The sequence below is a fragment of the Gekko japonicus genome, unplaced genomic scaffold (assembly GCF_001447785.1).
Source record: "Gekko japonicus isolate JY-2015 unplaced genomic scaffold, Gekko_japonicus_V1.1 scaffold25, whole genome shotgun sequence".
Classification (NCBI taxonomy): domain Eukaryota; kingdom Metazoa; phylum Chordata; class Lepidosauria; order Squamata; family Gekkonidae; genus Gekko; species Gekko japonicus.
Window position 1 is genome coordinate 2591458 of NW_015171502.1, and position 20229 is coordinate 2611686.

The 20229-nt window shown below is 49.6% G+C and overlaps 1 protein-coding gene across 1 annotated transcript in view; it reads right to left on the minus strand.

The window, feature by feature from the left end:
- Positions 1-1324: 1324 nt before the first annotated feature.
- GBA (glucosidase, beta, acid) overlaps positions 1325-20229 on the minus strand; it is a 44545-nt gene continuing 25640 nt past the window's right edge. The window contains exons 4-11 of the mRNA XM_015419121.1: positions 16155-16301; positions 14209-14342; positions 10727-10899; positions 8801-9038; positions 6944-7168; positions 4015-4178; positions 3084-3178; positions 1325-1732 (exon numbers count right to left, since the gene is read on the minus strand). Coding sequence (XP_015274607.1) covers positions 1563-1732; positions 3084-3178; positions 4015-4178; positions 6944-7168; positions 8801-9038; positions 10727-10899; positions 14209-14342; positions 16155-16301 — 1346 coding nt within the window. The 3' untranslated portion in view covers positions 1325-1562. The remainder of the gene's footprint in view (positions 1733-3083; positions 3179-4014; positions 4179-6943; positions 7169-8800; positions 9039-10726; positions 10900-14208; positions 14343-16154; positions 16302-20229) is intronic.

The following is a 20229-nucleotide window of genomic DNA, read 5'->3' on the forward strand; positions in this document are numbered from 1 at the left end:
GAGCTGGCGACGCTACGAAAGCCCTACAGGGAATCTCACCCTGAAGTTTTCGTGGAGGTAAAATTCGAGGCATGGAAACTCCCCTGAATTCGGTCAGGCCTTCCTTACCAAAACGTCAGTTCCCTTGACGTGTATTGGTTCTTCTGCTTGAACAGGAACCTCTGGTTTGGGCCTTCAAATTTCTCTACAGTTCCCAAGCAGGAAGGTTGAGGAGGGGGCAGAGTCCCGGGAGGAAATTTTTTAAAAGAAAAACCACGTGAAAGGTAGCTCTAGGAATTGTTGGCGACTCTATGGCAAGAACTTCCTGCAAGTAGAAGAGGCCTTATTTTTCTATTTAATGTTTCTCCTTCTTCCAGTTTGGTGCGGACTCTAACCTGGGAGAACTGGGTTTGATTCCCCATTCCTACACTGGCAGCTGCTGGATGACCTTGGGCAAGCCATAGTCCTGTCAGAGCTGTCCTTGAGAAAGTGCAGTTTCTGTCACTCGGCCCCACCCTATCTCACAGGGTGTCTGTTGTGGGGAGGGGAAGGGAAAGGAGTTTGTAAGCCGCTCTGAGACTCTGAGTGAAGGGCGGGGTATAAATCCCATCTCTTCTAGAGGACAGTAAGTCTAGTGGCGAGCTGGACTCGGGTTCTTATGGAGAGGACTCTCTGGCAGAGCAAGGGGCAGCAGCCCCCAGAAGTCCTTACAAGTTGCGGAAGAGATGGGGAAAGGAGAAGTGAAGGCTGAAGGACTCTGATTTGTGCCTTTGAGAACATTGAAATGGGATGATTGGGGGTACTGTTCTTAGACAGTTAAGTTTAAGATTGAAAGAAAAGGGCAAAAAGTACTACAAATGTTTGACTGTTTATAATGACATAAAAGAAGGGAAGACTTGATGTAACTAAGCGATTGATGATCTCCTCTCTTGGGTTTTTAGGTAGTAGTGGGTTTCAGGTGGCCCCACTGGTGGACCTCCTGATGGCACCTGGTATTTTTGGCCACTGTGTGTCAGAGTGTTGGACTAGATGGGCCTTTGGCCTGATCCAACATTGGCGTCTCTTATGTTCTTATGTTCTTTACTTTATCCTGTAAATGTAGTTCCCCTCCCTTTCTTCTGTGTTAGTTTTGTAGTCTTAGAAAAAATAATTAAAAAAACCCTCTGGGGGCTCAAAAAACAACAACCCCATCTCTTCTTCTGCCTCCTCTTCCTCCTCCCCCTCCTCCATGGCAGTCTGCCCTCGATCCCACCCCAGGCAGAATGCCAAATAAAGAGCCAGAGAACAAACGGGTTTCTAGAAAAAGAAATGGTTTATTCTATGAAAACATCTGAGAAAAGGGGACCCCGACCCAATGAGGAGGACACGGGGAACGCTGAGGGACTGATGTCAAGCAACCGGGAGGAAGTGGACGCGGAAGGCAGGGCAGCCCTGGGAATATGTACTGTGCCGATCCTGGTCACCACGCCTTTCTCGACCATCTCTTCCTGGCTCATGCAGGCCTTTCTGTGCAGACCCCTCCACAGGACCCTGATCCCCAATCTACCCAGCAGCGTTAAGCCTTCTCAAGGGAGCAAAGCATTTTAGAGCTGCGACGACCCGGAGCCAGGCTGCCCTGCGTCTCCCGTGGGCCGTTTCCACAGGTAGGTCTGGATGGAATCTGCGGCCGCCACTGCCTGGATGTAGCCCACGCCGGGATCGGAGATTCCAAACGGCACGTCCTTGAGGGACCTGGGAAGAAGAACAGACAAGGGGAGTGCACGCCAAGGGATGATAAGGCAGGACAGAATGCCAGAAGATAAAATAGGGATGCCAGCCTCCAGGGTGGGCCTGGGGACCAGCGTTCCCTCTCAGGTGAGTTCGTATGAGCTCGCTCGCAGGTTTTTTTCAGCCTCCGGCTCACAGTTTCTTTGTCTTAGCTCAGGAAGGAGGGCTCCAGAGCAAACTAATTTGTGCAGCAGCCAAATCGCTCGCTCACAACTAACAGGTAGCACGCAGAGGTCTTTTCAGGCAGCAGTGCCTTGGTTACGGAATGCCCTCTTGACAGCTTTGCGAGGCACCTGCGATATTCTCATTTCAACACCAGGTGAAGACCCCTGATTCTCTGAGGCTTTCTCGATAGACGTTGAACTTCTATTAGATTTAATCTGACCCCGTTGTGGCTCTGTTGCTGTTCTCTGTGTTGAGAGCCAGTTTGGTGTCGTGGTTAGGAGTGCAGACTGTAATCTGGGAGAACCGGGTTTGATTCCCCACTCCTCCACCTGCAGCCAGCTGGCCTGACCTTGGGTCAGTCACAAGTTCTCTAAGAGCTGTTCTCTCCAGGGCAGGCCTCGAAAGAGCTCTCTCAGCCACACCAACCTCACAGGGCGTCTGTTGTGGGGAGGGGAAGGGAAAGGAGATTGTAAGCCGCTCTGAAACTCCTTTGGGTAGTGAAGGGCGGGGTATAAATCCAATCTCTTCTTCTCTTCTTCTTCTGAAGTGTGGACTCTGTATGTCTTCTTCTTCTTCTTTCATTTAAAAAATAAGAATTTTTCGCTGGTTTTGAACTTGTGCACTACTTTGGACGCTACTCCAAGCACAAAAGAAGTGTCTATGTTTTTAAGAAAATCATAGTGACCAACCAAGCTCGGTGAGGCAAAGAAACCTCCCATGCTGAGGAGGCAGACCCCCCTCCCCACCTGAGAAACTGCCTGTCTTCTCAAAATACTTTTTGCTTCTGTTGAATTTCTAGATAGTACCTTTGAGCAGCTGTGCACGCACACGCACATACACAGAGGCCGATTGACATTATTTGGCCACCCCCAGCAAGATATGCTTGTCTCTTCCCTCTGCACTGCTGGAGGGGGCAGAAAAAGCCCTGGTAGAACCGCAAGGGCTGAGTTCGGATCCAGTCAGCAGCAATGTAGATCCAGGAGGCAGCGGCGAGTGAGGGCTATGCCTCCCTTCGGTATGTCAGCAGCACCGTTCACTTTTCAACATGGGCAGCCACTTGCATGCACACAGACAAACACCCACACACAGCTTCCCATTTTACTTTGAGCCCAATCTCAGGGACTGCCCTACCCATTCTTAATCCTGGATGCTCACCTGTTCAAGACCACGAGCTGAACCATCCGGGCGCAGGAAAGCCGAGTACTCTAAACCGGTCCATTTGCTGCTCTGGATGCCGATGCGCTGGGTCCCCTCTGGGAGGAACTTACTATATGAAGAGAACAGCAAGGCAATTAAGGGTTGTATCCTGCAACCACAACTGTGTTTGTTTGTCACAACAGACACCCTCTGAGGTGGGTGGGGCTGAGAGAGCTCTTGACAGAGGGTGCGCTTTTTTCAAGAACAGCTCTTATCAGAACTATGGCTTGCCCAAGGCCATCCAGCCAGGTGCAAGTGGAGGAGTGGAGAAACAGGTCAAGTGGGGCCCAATAAATCTTTTTAAAAAGAATTATTAATATATTTTATTTAAGGTCCTGGGCCCAAGAAATCTTGAATGGCCACAGGGGAGATGTTATTCACAGGCACAGCCTGGCTTTTCCACACAACAGTCTAATTATGTCACTTACGCCTGACCAAGTAATGCTGGGGAGAAGGTTGTGGAGGAATAAAAAAGGGAGTGAACTGGCTGTTCCCATCTTTCACTGCAGCCCCCATTAGGAAGAAGAAGAAGAGGAGGAGATTGGATTTATACCCCGCCCTTCACTACCCAAAGGAATCTCAGAGCAGCTTACAAACTCCTTTCCCTTCCCCTCCCCACAACAGACACCCTGCGAGGTAGGTGGGGCTAAGAGAGCACTGACAGAAACTGCTCTTTTTCGAGGACAGCTCTTATCAGAACTACGGCTTGCCCAAGGTCATCCAGCAGGTGCAAGTGGAGGAGTGGGGAATGAAACCCGGTTCTCCCAGATCAGAGTCCGCGCACTTAACCACTACACCAAACTGGAACCTTCCTGTAGAGGCAAGGTGGCTGAGGCCCAGGGCTCTTTGGCCCAAAGGCTTGCCCTGTTGTTTCCACACAGTGAAAAGGCCTCGCATGTCTCTCACCTGAAATGGGCCATGTGGTAGAACATGGGCTGCTTGTAGAAGACATCGTTGGCCGCGTCAACAATGATTGGGCTGTCCACGTAGTTCCTGCTCCAGTTGGGACCCCCTTCCATGTCCAGCACCAGGTTCCAGTCCGTCCAGCCCGTGACATAGTTGTTCAGGTTCTGCAAGACGAAGAGACCGTGTAGCAGCCAGTCCTGAGCTTTGCTTGCGGCCCACAAGAAATGCATCCAAATGAATGCAAAAAGGCTCCAGACTAGAGAGCTGTCCCCCCCCCCCAGAGGCAGGGCTGGATTACGGCCAACTGATGCCCTCAGCACAACCCAACGGTGGTGCCCCCTTGGCACTAAAACTTGCCTTGTTTATGTGAAAAATTGGTAAAATAAATAATAAAGTAAATACGAGAACTTGTGGGCACTCAATGAAATTGCTGAGCAGTTGGGTTAGAACGGATAAAAGGAAGTCCTTCTTCGCCCAAAGAGTGATTAACACATGGAATTCACTGCCACAGGAAGTGGTGGCGGCTACAAGCATGGACGGCTTCAAGAGGGAATTGGATGAACATCTGGAGCAGAGGTCCATCAGTGTCTATTAGCCACAAGGTATAGATGGGAACTCTCGGTCTGGGGCAAGGGATGCTCTGTATTCTTGGTGCTTGGGGGGGGGCAACAGTGTGGGGGGGGGGCTTCTAGTGTCCTGGCCCCACTGCTGGACCTCCTGATGGCACCTGGTATTTTTGGCCACTGTGGGACAGAGGGTTGGATGGATGGGCCATTGGCCTGATCCAACATCGGCTTCTCTTATGTTCTTATGGATAAGGATCCGTTACACAAATCAGCTGATGAGTTAAATGCTAGCCAGACCCAGACAGCTGTGTTTACACTCAGCGGAAGCGAAACTCTCACGCCATGAGACGGGAAAACGTGGTATCTGACAACACCTTCAGACCAAATTTTTAAATGTTAGACATTCACCACGCCTAAGAAAACATTTTTTTAACAATGCAGATTCAAGTCGAACACAGCAGATAAGGACAATTGCAAAAAAGAAAATGATTGAAGTCGAGTGTGGCAGTGAAAGAGTTAAAGGCATGATAGCTAGGGGGGAAACTCTGCGGTTCCCCCCTTCCCTTGGTGCCCTAAGCACGTGCTTAGAATCACAGAATCACAGAGTTGGAAGGGACCCTCCAGGGTCATCTAGTCCGGCCCCTTGCACAATGCAGGAAATTCACAAACACCCCCCCACGTCCCCAGTGACCCCTGCTCTATGCCCAGAAGAGGTCCAAAAAACCCCCCCCAAAACCCTCCAGGATCTCCAGCCAAACTGGCCTGGAAAACAAGAAGAAGAGAAGAAGAAGAGATTGGATTTATACCCCGCCCTTCACTACCCAAAGGTGTCTCAGAGCGGCTTACAAACTCCTTTCCCTTCCCCTCCCCACAACAGACACCCTGTGAGGTAAAAGAAGAAGAGAAGAGATTGGATTTATACCCCGCCCTTCACTACCCGAAGGAGTCTCAGAGCGGCTTACAAACTCCTTCCCCTCCCCCTCCCCACAACAGACACCCTGTGAGGTAAAAGAAGAAGAGATTGGATTTATACCCCACCCTTCACTACCCAAAGGAGTCTCAGAGCGGCTTACAAACTCCTTCCCCTTCCCCTCCCCACAACAGACACCCTGTGAGGTGGGTGGGGCTGAGAGAGCTCTGACACAAACTGCTCTTTTTCAAGGACAGCTGTGCCAGAGCTTGTGACTGACCCAAGGTCACATCAGCAGGTGCAAGTGGAGGAGTGGGGAATCAAACCCGGTTCTCCCAGATTAGAGTCCGCAGACTTAACCACTACACCAAATGTATTTATTTTATTTATTTATTCGATTTTTATCCCGCCCTCCCGCCGAAGTGGAACTGGCTGTAGGAATTGCTTCCTGACCCCAAAGTGGCAATCAGCACTTCCCTGGGCGTGTAAGAAAGGGCCATTAAGCTTACTTAATGGTTACTCCAGGGCTGCCTGGAGGAGCCGGCAGCATCAGAGGGTGGAAGGCATCATGTTCCTGCTACTGCTGAGTTCCCTCCCTTCTGGAACATTTCCCCTCCCAAAGGGTCCCTCCCCAAATCTCCAGGGATTTTCCAACTCTGATCTGGCAACCTGAGCCTTGACAGTTGCTAGTCTGGCATATTTGATTGCTTTACCACTGTTGACCTTACAACCTTAACCTGTTATTTACTGTCACTTTGCATATCTCGATCATCATGTTGCATGTTAATTAGCTGTTCGTTCTCTGGCTATAGGTCTCGAGAGTCCCTTGGACTGCAAGGAGATCACATCAGTCAATCCTAAAAGAAATCAACCCTGACTGTTCCCTGGAAGGCCAGATGATGAAACTGAAGCTCAAATACTTTGGCCACCCCATGAGAAGGGAGCACTCACTGGAGAAGACCCTGATGCTGGGAAAGATTGAAGGTCAAAGAAGACGGGGACGGCAAAGGATGAGATGGTTAGACAGTGTCACAGATGCAACGAACATGAAATTGAGCAAACTTCGGAGCACGACGGAAAACAGGAGGGCCTTGCGAGATCTTGTCCATGGGGTCGCGAAGAGTCGGACTCGACTGTGCGACTGAACAACAACAAAAGCGTGCACACGAGAGCTCACGCCTTGAATAAACCTTTGTTGGTCTTAAAGGTGCCACTGGACTCTAAAACTGTTCTACTGCTACAGACCAACACGGCTGACCAACTGGATCTATACAATTTGCAGTGTTAACAACGACCACAGGAAGCCTCTGAAACGGATGACTGGATTCTTCTGCCAAAGTTTACTTATCTCTCTGCCTGGTTTTTTATACAGATGCCGTAAATTCTCCATGACCCAAAGAAAGACATGTCCCCAGGGTCGGGGTTAACTTATCCGCAGCTATAGGGCACTTACCGCAAGAATGCTGTGGCTGTATTTGCTGCCACGGTCCCAGCCCCCGAGCACCACACGCGGCTCCCAAAAGTAAGAACCGGTGGAGGCTTCCGTGGAGATGAGATAGTATTGGGGGAAGAGATGGTGGGTGATGGATAGTGTCAAGTCGATGGGGGCCAGGAAGTCCAAATACCAGTGGATGCCAATCCCATTAATATATTGGGAAGCATTGGGGTCCTTGAGAACCTAGAAACAAGCAGAGTGTTGACATTGCAGCTACTGGCCAATACGTCTTTTATTTTGGAGGACTGCTCAGGCCCAGGAGCTGACATTTCGTCAAGGGGAGGTAAAAATCACAAGATGGTTCCCCTGGTTGTTGGGAGTCTCCCTCTGGTTTGAACAGGAGACCCATCAAGGCAAGGAGAAATTGTGGAAGGGTAGGCACTAAACCTCGGAATCCCAGAGCCAGAAGGCAGCATCGGTGAAGGCCTCAGCCTCTGTGCCCTGCTGTTGGCCCGCCAAAGGAACTGGTTGGCCACTGTGTGAAACAGGATGCTGGACTAGATTTTTATTTATTTATTTATTTGTTTGTTTAATTTGTACCTCGCCCTCCCCGCAAGCAGGCTCAGGGTGGCTTACACTAGTTGGTCCATAAATAGATGCGCCACTGGGTCTGACCCAGCAGGGCTCTTCTGACGTTCTTATCAGGGGAAGGCCTCAGCCCTCTGCCCTGTTGTTGGCCCTCCAGGCCACTGTGTGAGACGGGATGCTGGACTAGATAGACCACTGGTCTGGTCCAGCAGGGCTCCTCTTATGAGGGGAAGGCCTCAGCCTCTATGCCCTGTTGTTGGCCCTCCAGAGGAACTGGTTCGCCACTGTGTGAGACAGGATGCTGGAGTAGATGGACCACTGGTCTGATCAAGCAGGGCTCCCCTGATGTTCTTATGAGGGGAAGGCCTTAGCCTCTCTGCCCTGTTGTTTGCCCCTCCAGAGGAACTGGCTGACCCCTCGGTGAGACAGGATGCTGGAGTAGATGGACTATTGGTCTGATCCAACAAGGCTCTTCTGATGTTCTTGTGAGGGGAAGGCCTCAGCCTCTCTGCCCTGTTGTTGGCCCTCCAGAGGAACTGGATGAGGCCACTGTGTGAGACAGGATGCTGGACTAGATGGACCCTCACTGGTCTGATCCAGCAGGGAACTTCTTATGTTTTTATGAGAAGACATCATCTTCTACCCGTTCCAGTGCCTCGGCCTCTCTGCCTTGTTTCTTGCCCCTCCAGAGGAACTGGCTGGCCCCTCGGTGAGACAAGATGCTGAAGTGGATGGACTATTGGTCTGATCCAGCGGGGCTCTTCTGATGTTCTTATGAACAGAGAAAGGGGGGACAGCAACAGACTGGGAGTTTTGAGCCAAGAGGGGCAGAAAAAGGTAAGGCGTGAATGGCTGAAGACAAAACACCTCAGGCTGGCAACCCTAGACCCTAACAGTCTTCCATGTTTGTCTTTTAAACAGGTGTGTTTCTAGACCTCATGAGACAAACGGAAATGAGAACAACTGATTCAGCACAGGGAAGCTGTAAGGCTCCGTCCTGAAGAACGGTAGACCGTTTTCACCCCCAATGACTTGTTCTGAACGGTTCATTTTTATATTGTGATGTTGTTTCACTTGTAAGCTTCCTCCCGCAGGACTCTGAAGAGGCAGCACGATAACGGCTTTAATTAATCAATTAACACATGTGGGAGAGGGGGCCTCTCAGGACACAGCGTGAACATCTGCCCTGTACCACATCTGTGAACATCTGGCCTCCTCCTGTACTTCCCTTTCGAAACCTAATCTGGGATGCGGGGATCCCGCTGGGGGGGGGGTCAGCAAACTCACCACTTCCGCCCAGTAAGGGAGCATGACTCTCTGGTCATCTAGGATGATGAGCTCGATGCCCTTGTAGGAGCTGTTGGCCAAGGCGGGGCCCAAGTCTTGCGCAATGAAGTCTCGCTGGTGCTCCGGGGAGAAGCCGAGGCACTGGAACGGGTAGAAGATGATGTCTCCAGCCGTCGGCTCGTTCCCGGCCGTCAGTGCCCAGAAAGTCAGGTTATATTTGGCGTATTCATCTAAGAACCTGTAAGCGGGGAAACGGTGGAGGTCAGAGTGGGCGTTATGGAGAAGGCGGAAACGTAAGAAGCTTGCGGTATCCGAGTCAAGACCCATCCAGCCGAGGGTTGCCAACTCTAATTTGGGAAACCCCTGGAGGTTTGGGGGTGGAGCCTGGGGAGGGTGGGATTTCGGGAAGGGGGTGGAACTCAAGAGGGATTTGATGCTGTAGAGGTCACCTCCTAAGCTGCCATCTTCTCCAGAAGAACTGATCTCTGTAGCCTGGTCAATTGTAATTTTGGGAGGTCTCCAGGCCCCCACCTGGAGGTTGGTAACCCTAATCAGACCCATCAATTCAGGGCTCTTTTTGTAGCAGGAACTCCTTTGCATATTAGGCCACACACCCCTAATGTAGCCAATCCTCCAAGAGCTTACAGAGCTCTTCTTACAGGAGCTACTGTAAGCTCTTGGAGGATTGGCTACATTAGGGGGTGTGTCGCTTAATATGCAAATAAGTACCTGCTACAAAAAAGAGCCCTGCCCATCATCCTAACAATGGCCAATCAGCTGCCTCAGGAAAGCCCCCAAGCCGGCTAAACGGCTACAGCCCTCCCCTGTCTCCCTCCCCAAATCTGATATTTAAGGGTATAGTGCTTCTGAATGTGGAGTTTCCATTCCTACTATAGGGCTCTTCCGCATTCTCATGTTCCTCACCCATGTGCCCCTTTCCCCCCTTTTCTGCACATGTTTTGCTCCCTCTATTAGTCAATCAGATATTACATGTATGGAATATCTCCCTGCGGATTTAAACTGTAGGTTCTTATGTTGGACGCACACTGATGTAAATATCAAATCGACCACTAGAGGGAGCAAAACAAGGGCAGAAAAGAAAAAGCCCCTGAAGAAATAGGAACACACAAGCGACAATAATGAGAATGGGGAAGAGCCCATAATTAGTAAAAACTGCTTTGCTGGGTCAAAACAGAAGTCCATCTGTTCCAGCATCCTGTTTTTAACAGTGGGCAGTCGGGTGCTTCCAAAAAAACCCACGAAGAAGAAGAGGAGGAGGAGGAGGAGGAGGAGATTGGATTTATACCATGCCCTTCACTACCCAAAGGAGTCTCAGAGCGGCTTACAATCTCCTTTCCCTTCCCCTCCCCACAACAGACACCCTGTGAGGTAGGTGGGGCTGAGAGAGCTCTTTTGAGAACTGATCTTGAGAGAACAGCTCTGAGAGAACTTGTGACTGACCCAAGGTCCCACCAGCAGCTGCATGTGCAGGAGTGGGGAATCAAACCCGGTTCTCCCAGATTAGAGTCTGCACTCCTGACCATGAAGGAAACAGCCATCCTCTGTTCTCCATCAACAGAGTAGATTCTCTTAAGTATTCTGCCCTCCCACATCCACTGAGCCAAGCTCTCACCCTTACCCGCCTTCAGCCACCCTCTGCAACTACTATGCCCCTCCCATATCCCCCAAGGCTCACCCCGATCCTCCTGGCTCCACCCTTAAGTCCCAGGCTCTGCCTCCTGAATCTGAGCTGGCAACTCTAGGTTCCAGGTGGCCGCCTGGGTGCCTCTTGTGGAGACAGAGAGGGAGGATATACATTTTGTAAAGTAAAACCAATAAAAGCAGGAGCTTTTCCTGGGCGCGGAAGTAACCCATTGGGGGTGCCTACAGTGGGCACAGCACAATATCGACTTTAAGCACCGTTACCTGATGAAATAGTTGGCCCAGGTCTTGTGGTACTTGTCGCCCGGTTTCCCCTTCAGGGTCCCACGGCCCGTCATGGCTCCATTGGTTTTCATCCAGACCGGGGAGGTCCAGGGGCTGGCGTAGAGGGACAGGGGTTTCGGGGCCACAGCTTGGGCCTGCTGGAGGATGGGGATCTGGGGGAAAGAAGGTCTTTGTCATTCATCTGGACATTTGTGCAGTCACCTGGCCTGTATTGCTGTTGGAAATATGTGTGTGGCAAGGTCTAAAGTCAGTCACTGTAGGGTTAATCTGCTTATCTTGTGTGCTATTGTTTAGAATGACCTGGAAGGGAGCCTGGCAGGAAGCCAATGGAGAGAAAGCCTGGGAAACTGAAGCCTATTTATTAACAATCATTGGTTCATGCATTCAGGTGATTTTCAAGAAGAAAGGAAGAATCTTCATTACTATCTGTGTGGGCGATTTCGCACTAGAGCTGCCTCGCAGCGTAGCTGCTGTTTGGCCCGACACAACCATGTCAATTTCACACCCAAAGCTGCGGGGCTGTATTTTGACTCGTGGCTTTGCCCGATTTCCTCCGCAGTTTCGTGATCCTGGTTTTTGAGGATCACGAAACTGCGGAGGAAATCAGGTGAAGCCGCGGGTCAAATGCAGCCCCGCAGCCTTGGGTGTGAAATTGACAAATAGTGTCGGGGCAAAAGGCGGCTGCGCCGCGAGGCAGCTCTAGTGCGAAATCGCCCTGTGTCTGTCCTTGCAAGCATGTAGTTGTGTTTGTTGTTTTGTAGATTTTCCTGTGTCCCCTTCCCTTTAGAAATAAACATTTTTACAAAGAAAGAAAATGCCTCCTCTCCAGTGAACAAAGATCCATTGCAAACTAAGTATTTTTGCCAATTTTCCCAACAATAGCTACCCTTCATTAGTCAGCATTAAATAATAATGGCTGCTAGGGCACTGGTGCTCGCAGGGATGCCAACTCCAGGTTGGAAAATTCCAGGACATTTGGGGGGAGAGTGGGGCTTCGGGAGGGAAGTTGGGCATGATGGCCCAGAATCCCTCCTCCAAAGTGGCCATATTCTCTAGTGGGACTGAACTCTGCAGTCTGACCAGTTGTCACCCCAGGAGATCTCCAGGCCCGACCTGGAGGTTGGCAAACATGCTGGAGTGTTGTGCGATTGTGCAGAACAGGCTTTTAAATGGCTGTGACTTTTGGTTTAGGTTTTATTTGAGCAGATTTGGCTTGGCCTGTCCATTCCCAAAGGTGTTTAGAACTTTACAGCCAGTTTGGTGTAGTGGTTAAGTACGCAGACTCTAATCTGGGAGAACTGGGTTTGATTCCCCACTCCTCCACTTGCACCTGCTGGATGACCTTGGGCAAGCCACAGTTCTGTCAGAGCTGTTCTTGAAAAAGAGCAGTTTCTGTCAGAGCTCTCTCAGCCCCACCTACCTCACAGAGTGTCTGTTGCGGGGAGGGGAAGGGAAAGGAGTTTGTAAGCCGCTCTGAGACTCCTTTAGGTAGTGAAGGGCGGGGTATAAATCCAATCTCTTCTTCTTCTTCTCATTTTCAGCCACATTGTTAAGACAACTTCAGGCATCACATGACTTTGTTCATAACTTGCTAACTACTATAATGTGATTTTAAATGGTGGGAATTGTGTGGTTGTTGTGTGTTTTTAAATTTCAGCCATGATGCTTACACAAGGGTTGGGCGTATCTTCTCCAATGAACAAGGAAATGCAGAATCTGTGAAACAGCGTTGACCTTCAAAGCAAATTTCCTAAGGCGCATGTGAAAATGTGTGGAGAATCCCAACTTTCAAACAAGTTTCTAGCCCTGAGGGTTAAAATGTTCCCTCCCCAGTTTCTGGAAGTTGTTGTTTTCCTATTTCCGTAGAAATAACTCTTACAGACTGGAAAGTCACCATTCTTCCCCACTCCAGATAAAAACAACGACAAACCTTCAAAGGGAATTTGCAAAGTGAAAGTGCTGAACTAGAACTTATCAAGAAATTAAACTCTACATGTCATCCTGGTCTAAACAAAGATTTGAATTTCCTTATGATCTCTAATAGCTCCATGGGGCCTACTTTTTAGACATTTTAATTGGCTGTTCTTCATCTGTTTTATCACATTATAACCTTGTACGAAGATCAGTTAATTTTCATGTAAACTTGGGACTACTTCTCCCCCAGTAGTTGTTATTTACCCTACATTATTTTACTTTGTCACTTTTCCTGTTTGCTCGAACCTCTGACCTGATATGTAATGATCATGAGAGAGAGGGCAGGAAGGAATAAGTCAGTGAGTGTTCGTCTCTCGTGGCCCTTTTTTACATGCCCAGGGTAAAGCTGATCGCCACCTTGGGGCCAGGAAGGCATTTTTCTCCAGGCTAGATTGGCCCAGGGACCCTGGAGGGTTTTTTGCCTTTCTCTGGGGGAATGGAGGTGGGTGGAAGGTAGTTTTGAATTCCCTGCATTGTGCGGGGGGTTGGACTAGATGACCCCTAAGGTTCCTTCCAGCTCTATATTTCTGTGTTTCTAACTGCTAATTCTGTTTCCCAGCCACTTGGCACAGGGAATTTACACTTGGAAGGCTGACGATGGGGTTCACACCTCATCTTTCTCCCTCAGCTCCTCCCTTTTTCTTCTTCTGCAGAAAATGTACACTTGAAGGATCCTTGACACAGAATTCACCCACAGCTTCTCTGATGCAACTGCTCCCTCCTTTGTAATCTGTTCTGTAAGAATTCCTTAAGACAATCTCCCCTTCACATATCAGAAGACGTGAGCTGCAACTCGTGAAAGTTCATACGGAAGTAAACACCGACGTGGTGCAATGGCTAGAGTGTCAGACTAGGCTCTGGGGCAACCCAGGTTCGAATCCCCTCTCTGCCATGGAAGCTCGCTGGGTGACCTTGGGCCAGTCACACGCTCTCAGCCTAACCTCCCTCACGGGGTTGCTGTGAGGGAAAAAATGGAGGAGAGGCAGATGTTGTAAACCAGTTTAGGTCCCCATTAGAAAGAAAGAAAGAGAAAGAGATTGGATTTATACCCCGCCCTTCACTACCCAAAGGTGTCTCAGAGCGGCTTACAAACTCCCTTCCCTTCCCCTCCCCACAACAGACACCCTGTGAGGTGGGTGGGGCTGAGAGAACTCTGACACAAACTGCTCTTTTTCAAGGACAGCTGTGCCAGAGCTTGTGACTGACCCAAGGTCACATCAGCAGGTGCAAGTGGAGGAGGGGGGAATCAAACCCGGTTCTCCCAGATTAGAGTCTGTGCACTTAACCACTACACCAAACTGGCTCTCATTAGAGTGAAAGGTGGGGTGTAAATAAAGGTGCCCCTGGAATTTTGTTTAGTTTTGCCACAGCAGACTGACACGGGTTCCCCTTTTACAACTTTCTTGGTTCCCCCTGGGCCATGAGTGAAATGACTGTTCTGAGGGGGCGGTGGGGGAGCCTACACGTCCATCTTCGGCAGCGCTTGCCTTCATTTTGGTATCCTCTTCAGTCAGACTGAAATTGTTCAGCTCGAAATCGTTCTCTGTGTCGGCGTAGGTGTACAGCCTCACTGAGAAGTCACAGCTCGCCATGGGGACTCGGATTAAGTTGTACTCGATGCCTGAGAAAGAGAGAGAGAGAGGCGAGAATGACCCACAGGAACATGCAAGCGAGCCCTTTGCTACGTGCCCGTTCTGTTTCCTGACTAAAATCACAGGCCTGCTTTACTGTTACCTCAGGTCTCCTCCCGTCTAGGATGCCACAGAAACTGAGGGGGTAGAAGGACTCCATCTTAAGCGAGGCCGAGGAACACGAGGAAATGAAACTAAAATAAAATGCTGCCTCTTTAGCCACACGGCCCCTCTTATCTTGCTCTGTTCAGGAATGGCTGAGTAAGAACTAGGATTGCCAACTTTGGGTTGGGAAACTGGGAGATATGGGGGTGCGGCCTGGGGGAGGCAGTGTTTGGGGAGGAGCTGGGCCTCAGCAGGCTATAATGCCATAGACTCCACCCTCCCGAGTTGCCATTTTCTCCAGGGAAACTGATCTCCATAGTCTGGAAATCAGTTGCAATTCCAGGAGAGCTTCAGACCTTACCTGGACGTTGTATACAAAGCATAAACGCTTACTTCTTTTAACACTTTTAGCAGTCACGTAGACAGGCATTTTATTAGGATATTTTTTTGTAGTGTAAAGTCAATACAATGCAAAACACAAACTGTAAATTGCGTAAAATGTTGTAAATTCCATCAAATATGCAACAGGACAGGAAACCATGCCCCGTTTATTTTTAAACTCTCTTTTTTACGGTTGAAATTGTGTTTATGTTTGTGAATTTCAATGGCTTCCCTGGGACCACATAATGGGACCGCACAACACCACATCCAGACAAGAATAAAAGAACATGAAAGACACTGCAGACTTGGCCAACCTGAAAAATCAGCAGTGGCTGGACATAGCCTAACTGAAACTGGACGCAGTATCTTATTCCAAGACACTGAAAGGCTGGACAACACATCCAATTACCATATCAGATTACACAGGGAAGCCCAACAGTGATCAACGCTAATGCCTGAAGCAGACTCCTTACAGGAGCAGGAAGGACAAGCTGGGAAACACCTGGGCTCGGGGGATGAGCCAGCTAACAAGGCAAATAAAAGGCAGATAAAACCTCCCTCGCCACCCCTGCTGTGAGCGGAACCACTGAATGAACAGATTACTACCTTGTACCCTGTCCTGCTAACCTGTGTTTGCTTTTCAGCTAGAACTCCAGATCCCATCTCTTGCTTTCACTTCCAGGCTTTGGACCCTGGACTCCACATCTTCCTGTTCCCCCAACGCTGGGGACCGAACCTTCTCTCTCTGACTCTGTGCCGGTTGGTTGACCTTGCCTTTATCTCTTGCCTGATTTATCGTGATTGCCTTTGTGGCTCCGGGAGATCCCAGGTAGAGTAAAAAGTGCCAGGATCTGCCCTGAATGGGACATTTGCAGTGATCGATCATAATTATCTGTGCATTTCGGAAGGTCTGTATGGAGTAACAGCCCCAGGCTCTGCCTGAACGTGACCAGGGCCGGCTCCAGCTTATTTTGCACCCTAAGCAAGGATCCCTTCTGCCCCCCCCCCCATATGCCCACCAATGTTCAAAAATAAATGCATTTTAGGAAGAATGAAAAACACAAATAATCAAGAAACTCCCAGAGTACGGGGCCGGGTGCAGTTTGGTGCCCCTAAGGGCCGTCCCGCTCTAGGCGATCGCCTAGTGAGTGAGCCAGCCCTGAACGTGACCAACTCTTAACAACCATCTGAATCAGCTGAACAGACAAAGCTTGGCATGGAGGCAACAGGATAGGAGAATCTTTGCTTATCTAATTTTAGCTGGCCAGCCCTGTTAAAGGCACGGGAGCACCGGAGAACCTTCCCCTGGCGCTTACCTTGCTCCGAGAAGTAAGACTTGAGAAGATTCGTCTGAGCCTTTGGCGACAGTGCCAGTATATTGATAGCTGCAGAGTCTGTGAGAGCCCCTCCGAAGCCCTTGATCTTCTGATATTTCTGGAATGTCTTGAGCTTCAGCTGGAGACCTGCTGGTGGGGGAGAAAGGAGCTGTGTTAGGAAGAAGGCACCGGGGGTTGTGTCTCGTCAGGTCTTTTTTTTTTTTAATCCCAACCCCGCTTCAGTGATCAGTCCTGGGATAATAAATATAACATGCATATGTTTGGCCTGCACATTTGCACAAACCAACAATAAAAGGCTAGACTGTGGTGAATAACAGCTGGAATGGGTGCCAGTGCTGTGATGCTGCAGCACGTGACGCCAATGCCATTTTAGGCAGCATCGGCACTGAATAATCCTTTCCATAACCAGTTATGCTTCATTTTGGGGGATTAGGATTTGGAGGGGAGGATGCTAACGATTTCTAAATATTTATAAGGATCTCAGAGAGTAAAAATGTTATCATTCATCCAGGACAGAAACACTGGTCATTATTTTTAGGAAAGACCTGTATATCTTTGGTGTCTTAGACTAGTCGAAATTCTTTGTTCAAGCAGAACTTTTTAAGGCTGTTCTTTGATGTAGGTTTATTTTGTTTATTTAATTCATTTATATCCCACCTTTCTCTCCAGCGGGGACCCAGAGCGGTCTACATCATTCTCCTCTCCTCCATGTTGTCCTCACAATGACCCTGTGAGGTAGGTTAGGCTGAGAGTGTATGACTGTCCCAAGGTTACCCAGCCACCTTCTATGGCATGAGTGGGAATTCGAACCCAGGTCTCCCAGATACTAGTCCAGCAGTCTTCACAACTACACCACACTGGCTCTCAAGTTGCAGAAGATGATTTACGGCAGACCAACCGCCATCTATAAACAGATCTGGCTGGTTTTATACGACTTCTAAATTTTGGAGAACGGCTTTAGCTGGGAGCACTTAGTTTTATTTGCTGACATTGTACGAGACTGAGTGGAAGCGAGAACCTCCCCAGTTCAAATTTGGATTCTGCTGAGAACTTGCTAGGAGGGCTTTAGGCAACATAGGTGTAATGATGAGGGCCTATCCTACAGGACTGCTGTCAAGATTACAAGGTAATAAAAGGGGGTTATATCTAAGATATATTCTGCTATAGATATATTGCAGGAAAATACACCATTAACGTATCAGAAACTTTGGCAAAAATATGCACAACAGAGCTTACTAATAATATATGGTTAAAATTTGGAGTAATTATGAGAACAATACATCTATTTTCTCATTAAAGTAGCAAAATTTTAAAATAAAGACACATTGGTATCTAACCCCTGTGCAAATATCCCATATTACAAACAATTCTGATCCGTTTTGTTGGAGAAAGTGGAAAGAGATTGGGACTTATATACACTGCTGCATGGATTGTCCAGTAATTACAACTTTTTGGGACAAAATACTAGAACAAATTAGGTATATTACTGAACAAACTATAAACAAAAATCCAGAATCAGTTCTCTTAAATTCCAGAACCGAAGACAATCTGTCTATTATTCAAGATTACAAGTGGATGTACGCAAACAGGGCCGGCTCGCAAACTAGGCGAACTAGGCGCTCGCCTAGAGCGTGCCGGCCCTTAGGGGCGCCAAACTGGCACACACACACACCCTGTTCTGGTTCAGCTGCAAACACTACTGAGTTTTAAACATGTTATGATCTTTCTGATGATACAAACACCAATCCCAACAAAGAACATAGCCCTCTGGGCACAGAAGGGTCACTCAGCTGAGTCAAAGAAGAACCTAAGTAGGGGGGCTATTACATAAGGACACTCAAGTTGCAACTGACTTATGGCAACCCCAGCAAGGAACTGTCAAGGCAAGTGAGAAGCAGAGGTTGTTTGCGACTGCGAGTGCCTTTCTTTGCAGAGTCTTCCTTGGTGGAAGCCAGATGTGCAAAGCAGGCAAAGTTACAAAAGCAAAAGTGAGTGTTAAGAGCATGGGTGCCAGGGGAACAGGAGGTCCGGGGTACAGATCCAATTAATGGGTCCGAGCCATGGTGGGCGCATGGGGGTGGTGGTGCTAGAAGGGATCCCTGCCTAGGGTGCAAAATAAGCTGGGGCCGGCCCTGTACGCGAAGTGCCTTGAACACCCAAATGAGCCCCACAGAGTCTGTGTGTTATTGTTGAAAATGGCAAACGTTTTCTTAGGGCTGCATTCGGATGGTTAATGACTGACAAGTCTGCTCAGAAATCCCAGATTGTCTGGTGCCAAGAAGAACCGGTGGCCGAGGAATGGAAAGGTTTTTCTGGTTTCTGAAGATACAAGGCGGAAATGGGACACCTACCACAACCAAAATGGAAGAGGTGGGTATTTCCTCCTTTCTTCTCTCTCTGTTCTCGCATGCACACAGGGTTGAGCTTGTCTTGTCTTGAGGGTGCCGCTGGACTCTAACTTCATTCTCACCTCTCTTTGTAAACTCTTGCATTTACACTAGGCTTGCTAAGGCCCCGCCAGGGGCAGGGGAACCCCCGCCGAAACGGCCCCAAATCTGCCGGCGGGGATTGGGCCGCCGGGGGGAACCCCACCCCCGAAACGGCCAGATCAGGCCCACGCCCCCAGTGTGATGACGCCACCCGGAAGTGACGTCATCACGCCGGGGGCGTCACCGGGTGACACTCTAGCAGTCGCCCCCCCAAAAACTCTATGGTACCATAGAGTTTTTTGGGCAACTGGTAGAGCGTCACCTGGTGATGCCCCCGGCATGATGACGTCACTTATGAGTGGTGTCACAGCGGCACATCCGCACTATGCGCCCGCACGAATGTCCCAGGAGGGGACAAGGACTCCCCCGCCACACGAGGTAAGTGACTTGGCAACCCTAATTTACACTCTAAATTGTTGCCATTCATTGATCTTACTGGCTGCCTGATCCAATTTCAGCTCTCCATATGCATCTTGGTTCTGAGGGGCCACTCCTAACGGCTGCCCCCCACTCTCTTTTCTCCTGTAAGTAGCCCTTGAGGAGATTTTATTCCTATTTGTCTGAAGAAGTGTGCTTTGAACACGAAAGCTTACACTTTGAATAGAACTTTGTTGATCTCAAAGGTGCCACTGGACTCAAACTTTGTTCTACTGCTTCAGGCCAACATGGCTACACACCTCGATTGTTCTCCTCTATAGTCATGCTCCCAGGAGCTGAACATTTAGAAGATAAGAACATAAGAAAAGCCCTGCTGGATCAGAACAGTGGTCCATCTAATCTAGCACCCTGTCTCACACAGTGGACAACCAGTTCCTCTGGAGGTCCAACAACAGGGCAGAGAGGCCAAGGCCTTCCCTTGATAATGTCAAAAGAGCCCTGCTGGATCAGACCAGTGAGGGTCCATCTAGCCCAGCAGCTCGTCTCACACACAGTGGCCTCAACCAGTTACCCTGGAGGGCCAACAACAGGGCAGAGAGGCTGAGGCCTTCTTCTGATAAGAACGTAAGAAGAGCCCTGCTGGATCAGACCAGTGAGGGTCCATCTAGCCCAGCATCTCGTCTCACACACAGTGGCCTCAACTAGTTCCTCTGGAGGGCCAACAGCAGGGCAGAGAGGTCGAGGCCTTCCCCTCATAAGAACATCAGAAGAGCCCTGCTGGATCAGACCAGTGAGGGTCCATCTAGTCCAGCATCCCGTCTCACACAGTGGCCTCAACCAGTTCCTCTGGAGGGCCAACAACAGGGCAGAGAGGCCGAGGCCTTCCCCTCATAAGAACATCAGATGAGCCCTGCTGGATCAGACCAGTGAGGGTCCATCTAGTCCAGCATCCCATCTCACACGGTGGCCTCAACCAGTTCCTCTGGAGGGCCAGCAACAGGGCAGAGAGGCCGAGGCCTTCCCCTCATAAGAACATCAGATGAGCCCTGCTGGGTCAGACCACTGAGGGTCCCTCTAGTCCAGAATCCCGTCTCACACAGTGGCCTCAACCAGTTCCTCTGGAGGGCCAACAACAGGGCAGAGAGGCCGAGGCCTTCCCCTCATAAGAACATCAGAAGAGCCCTGCT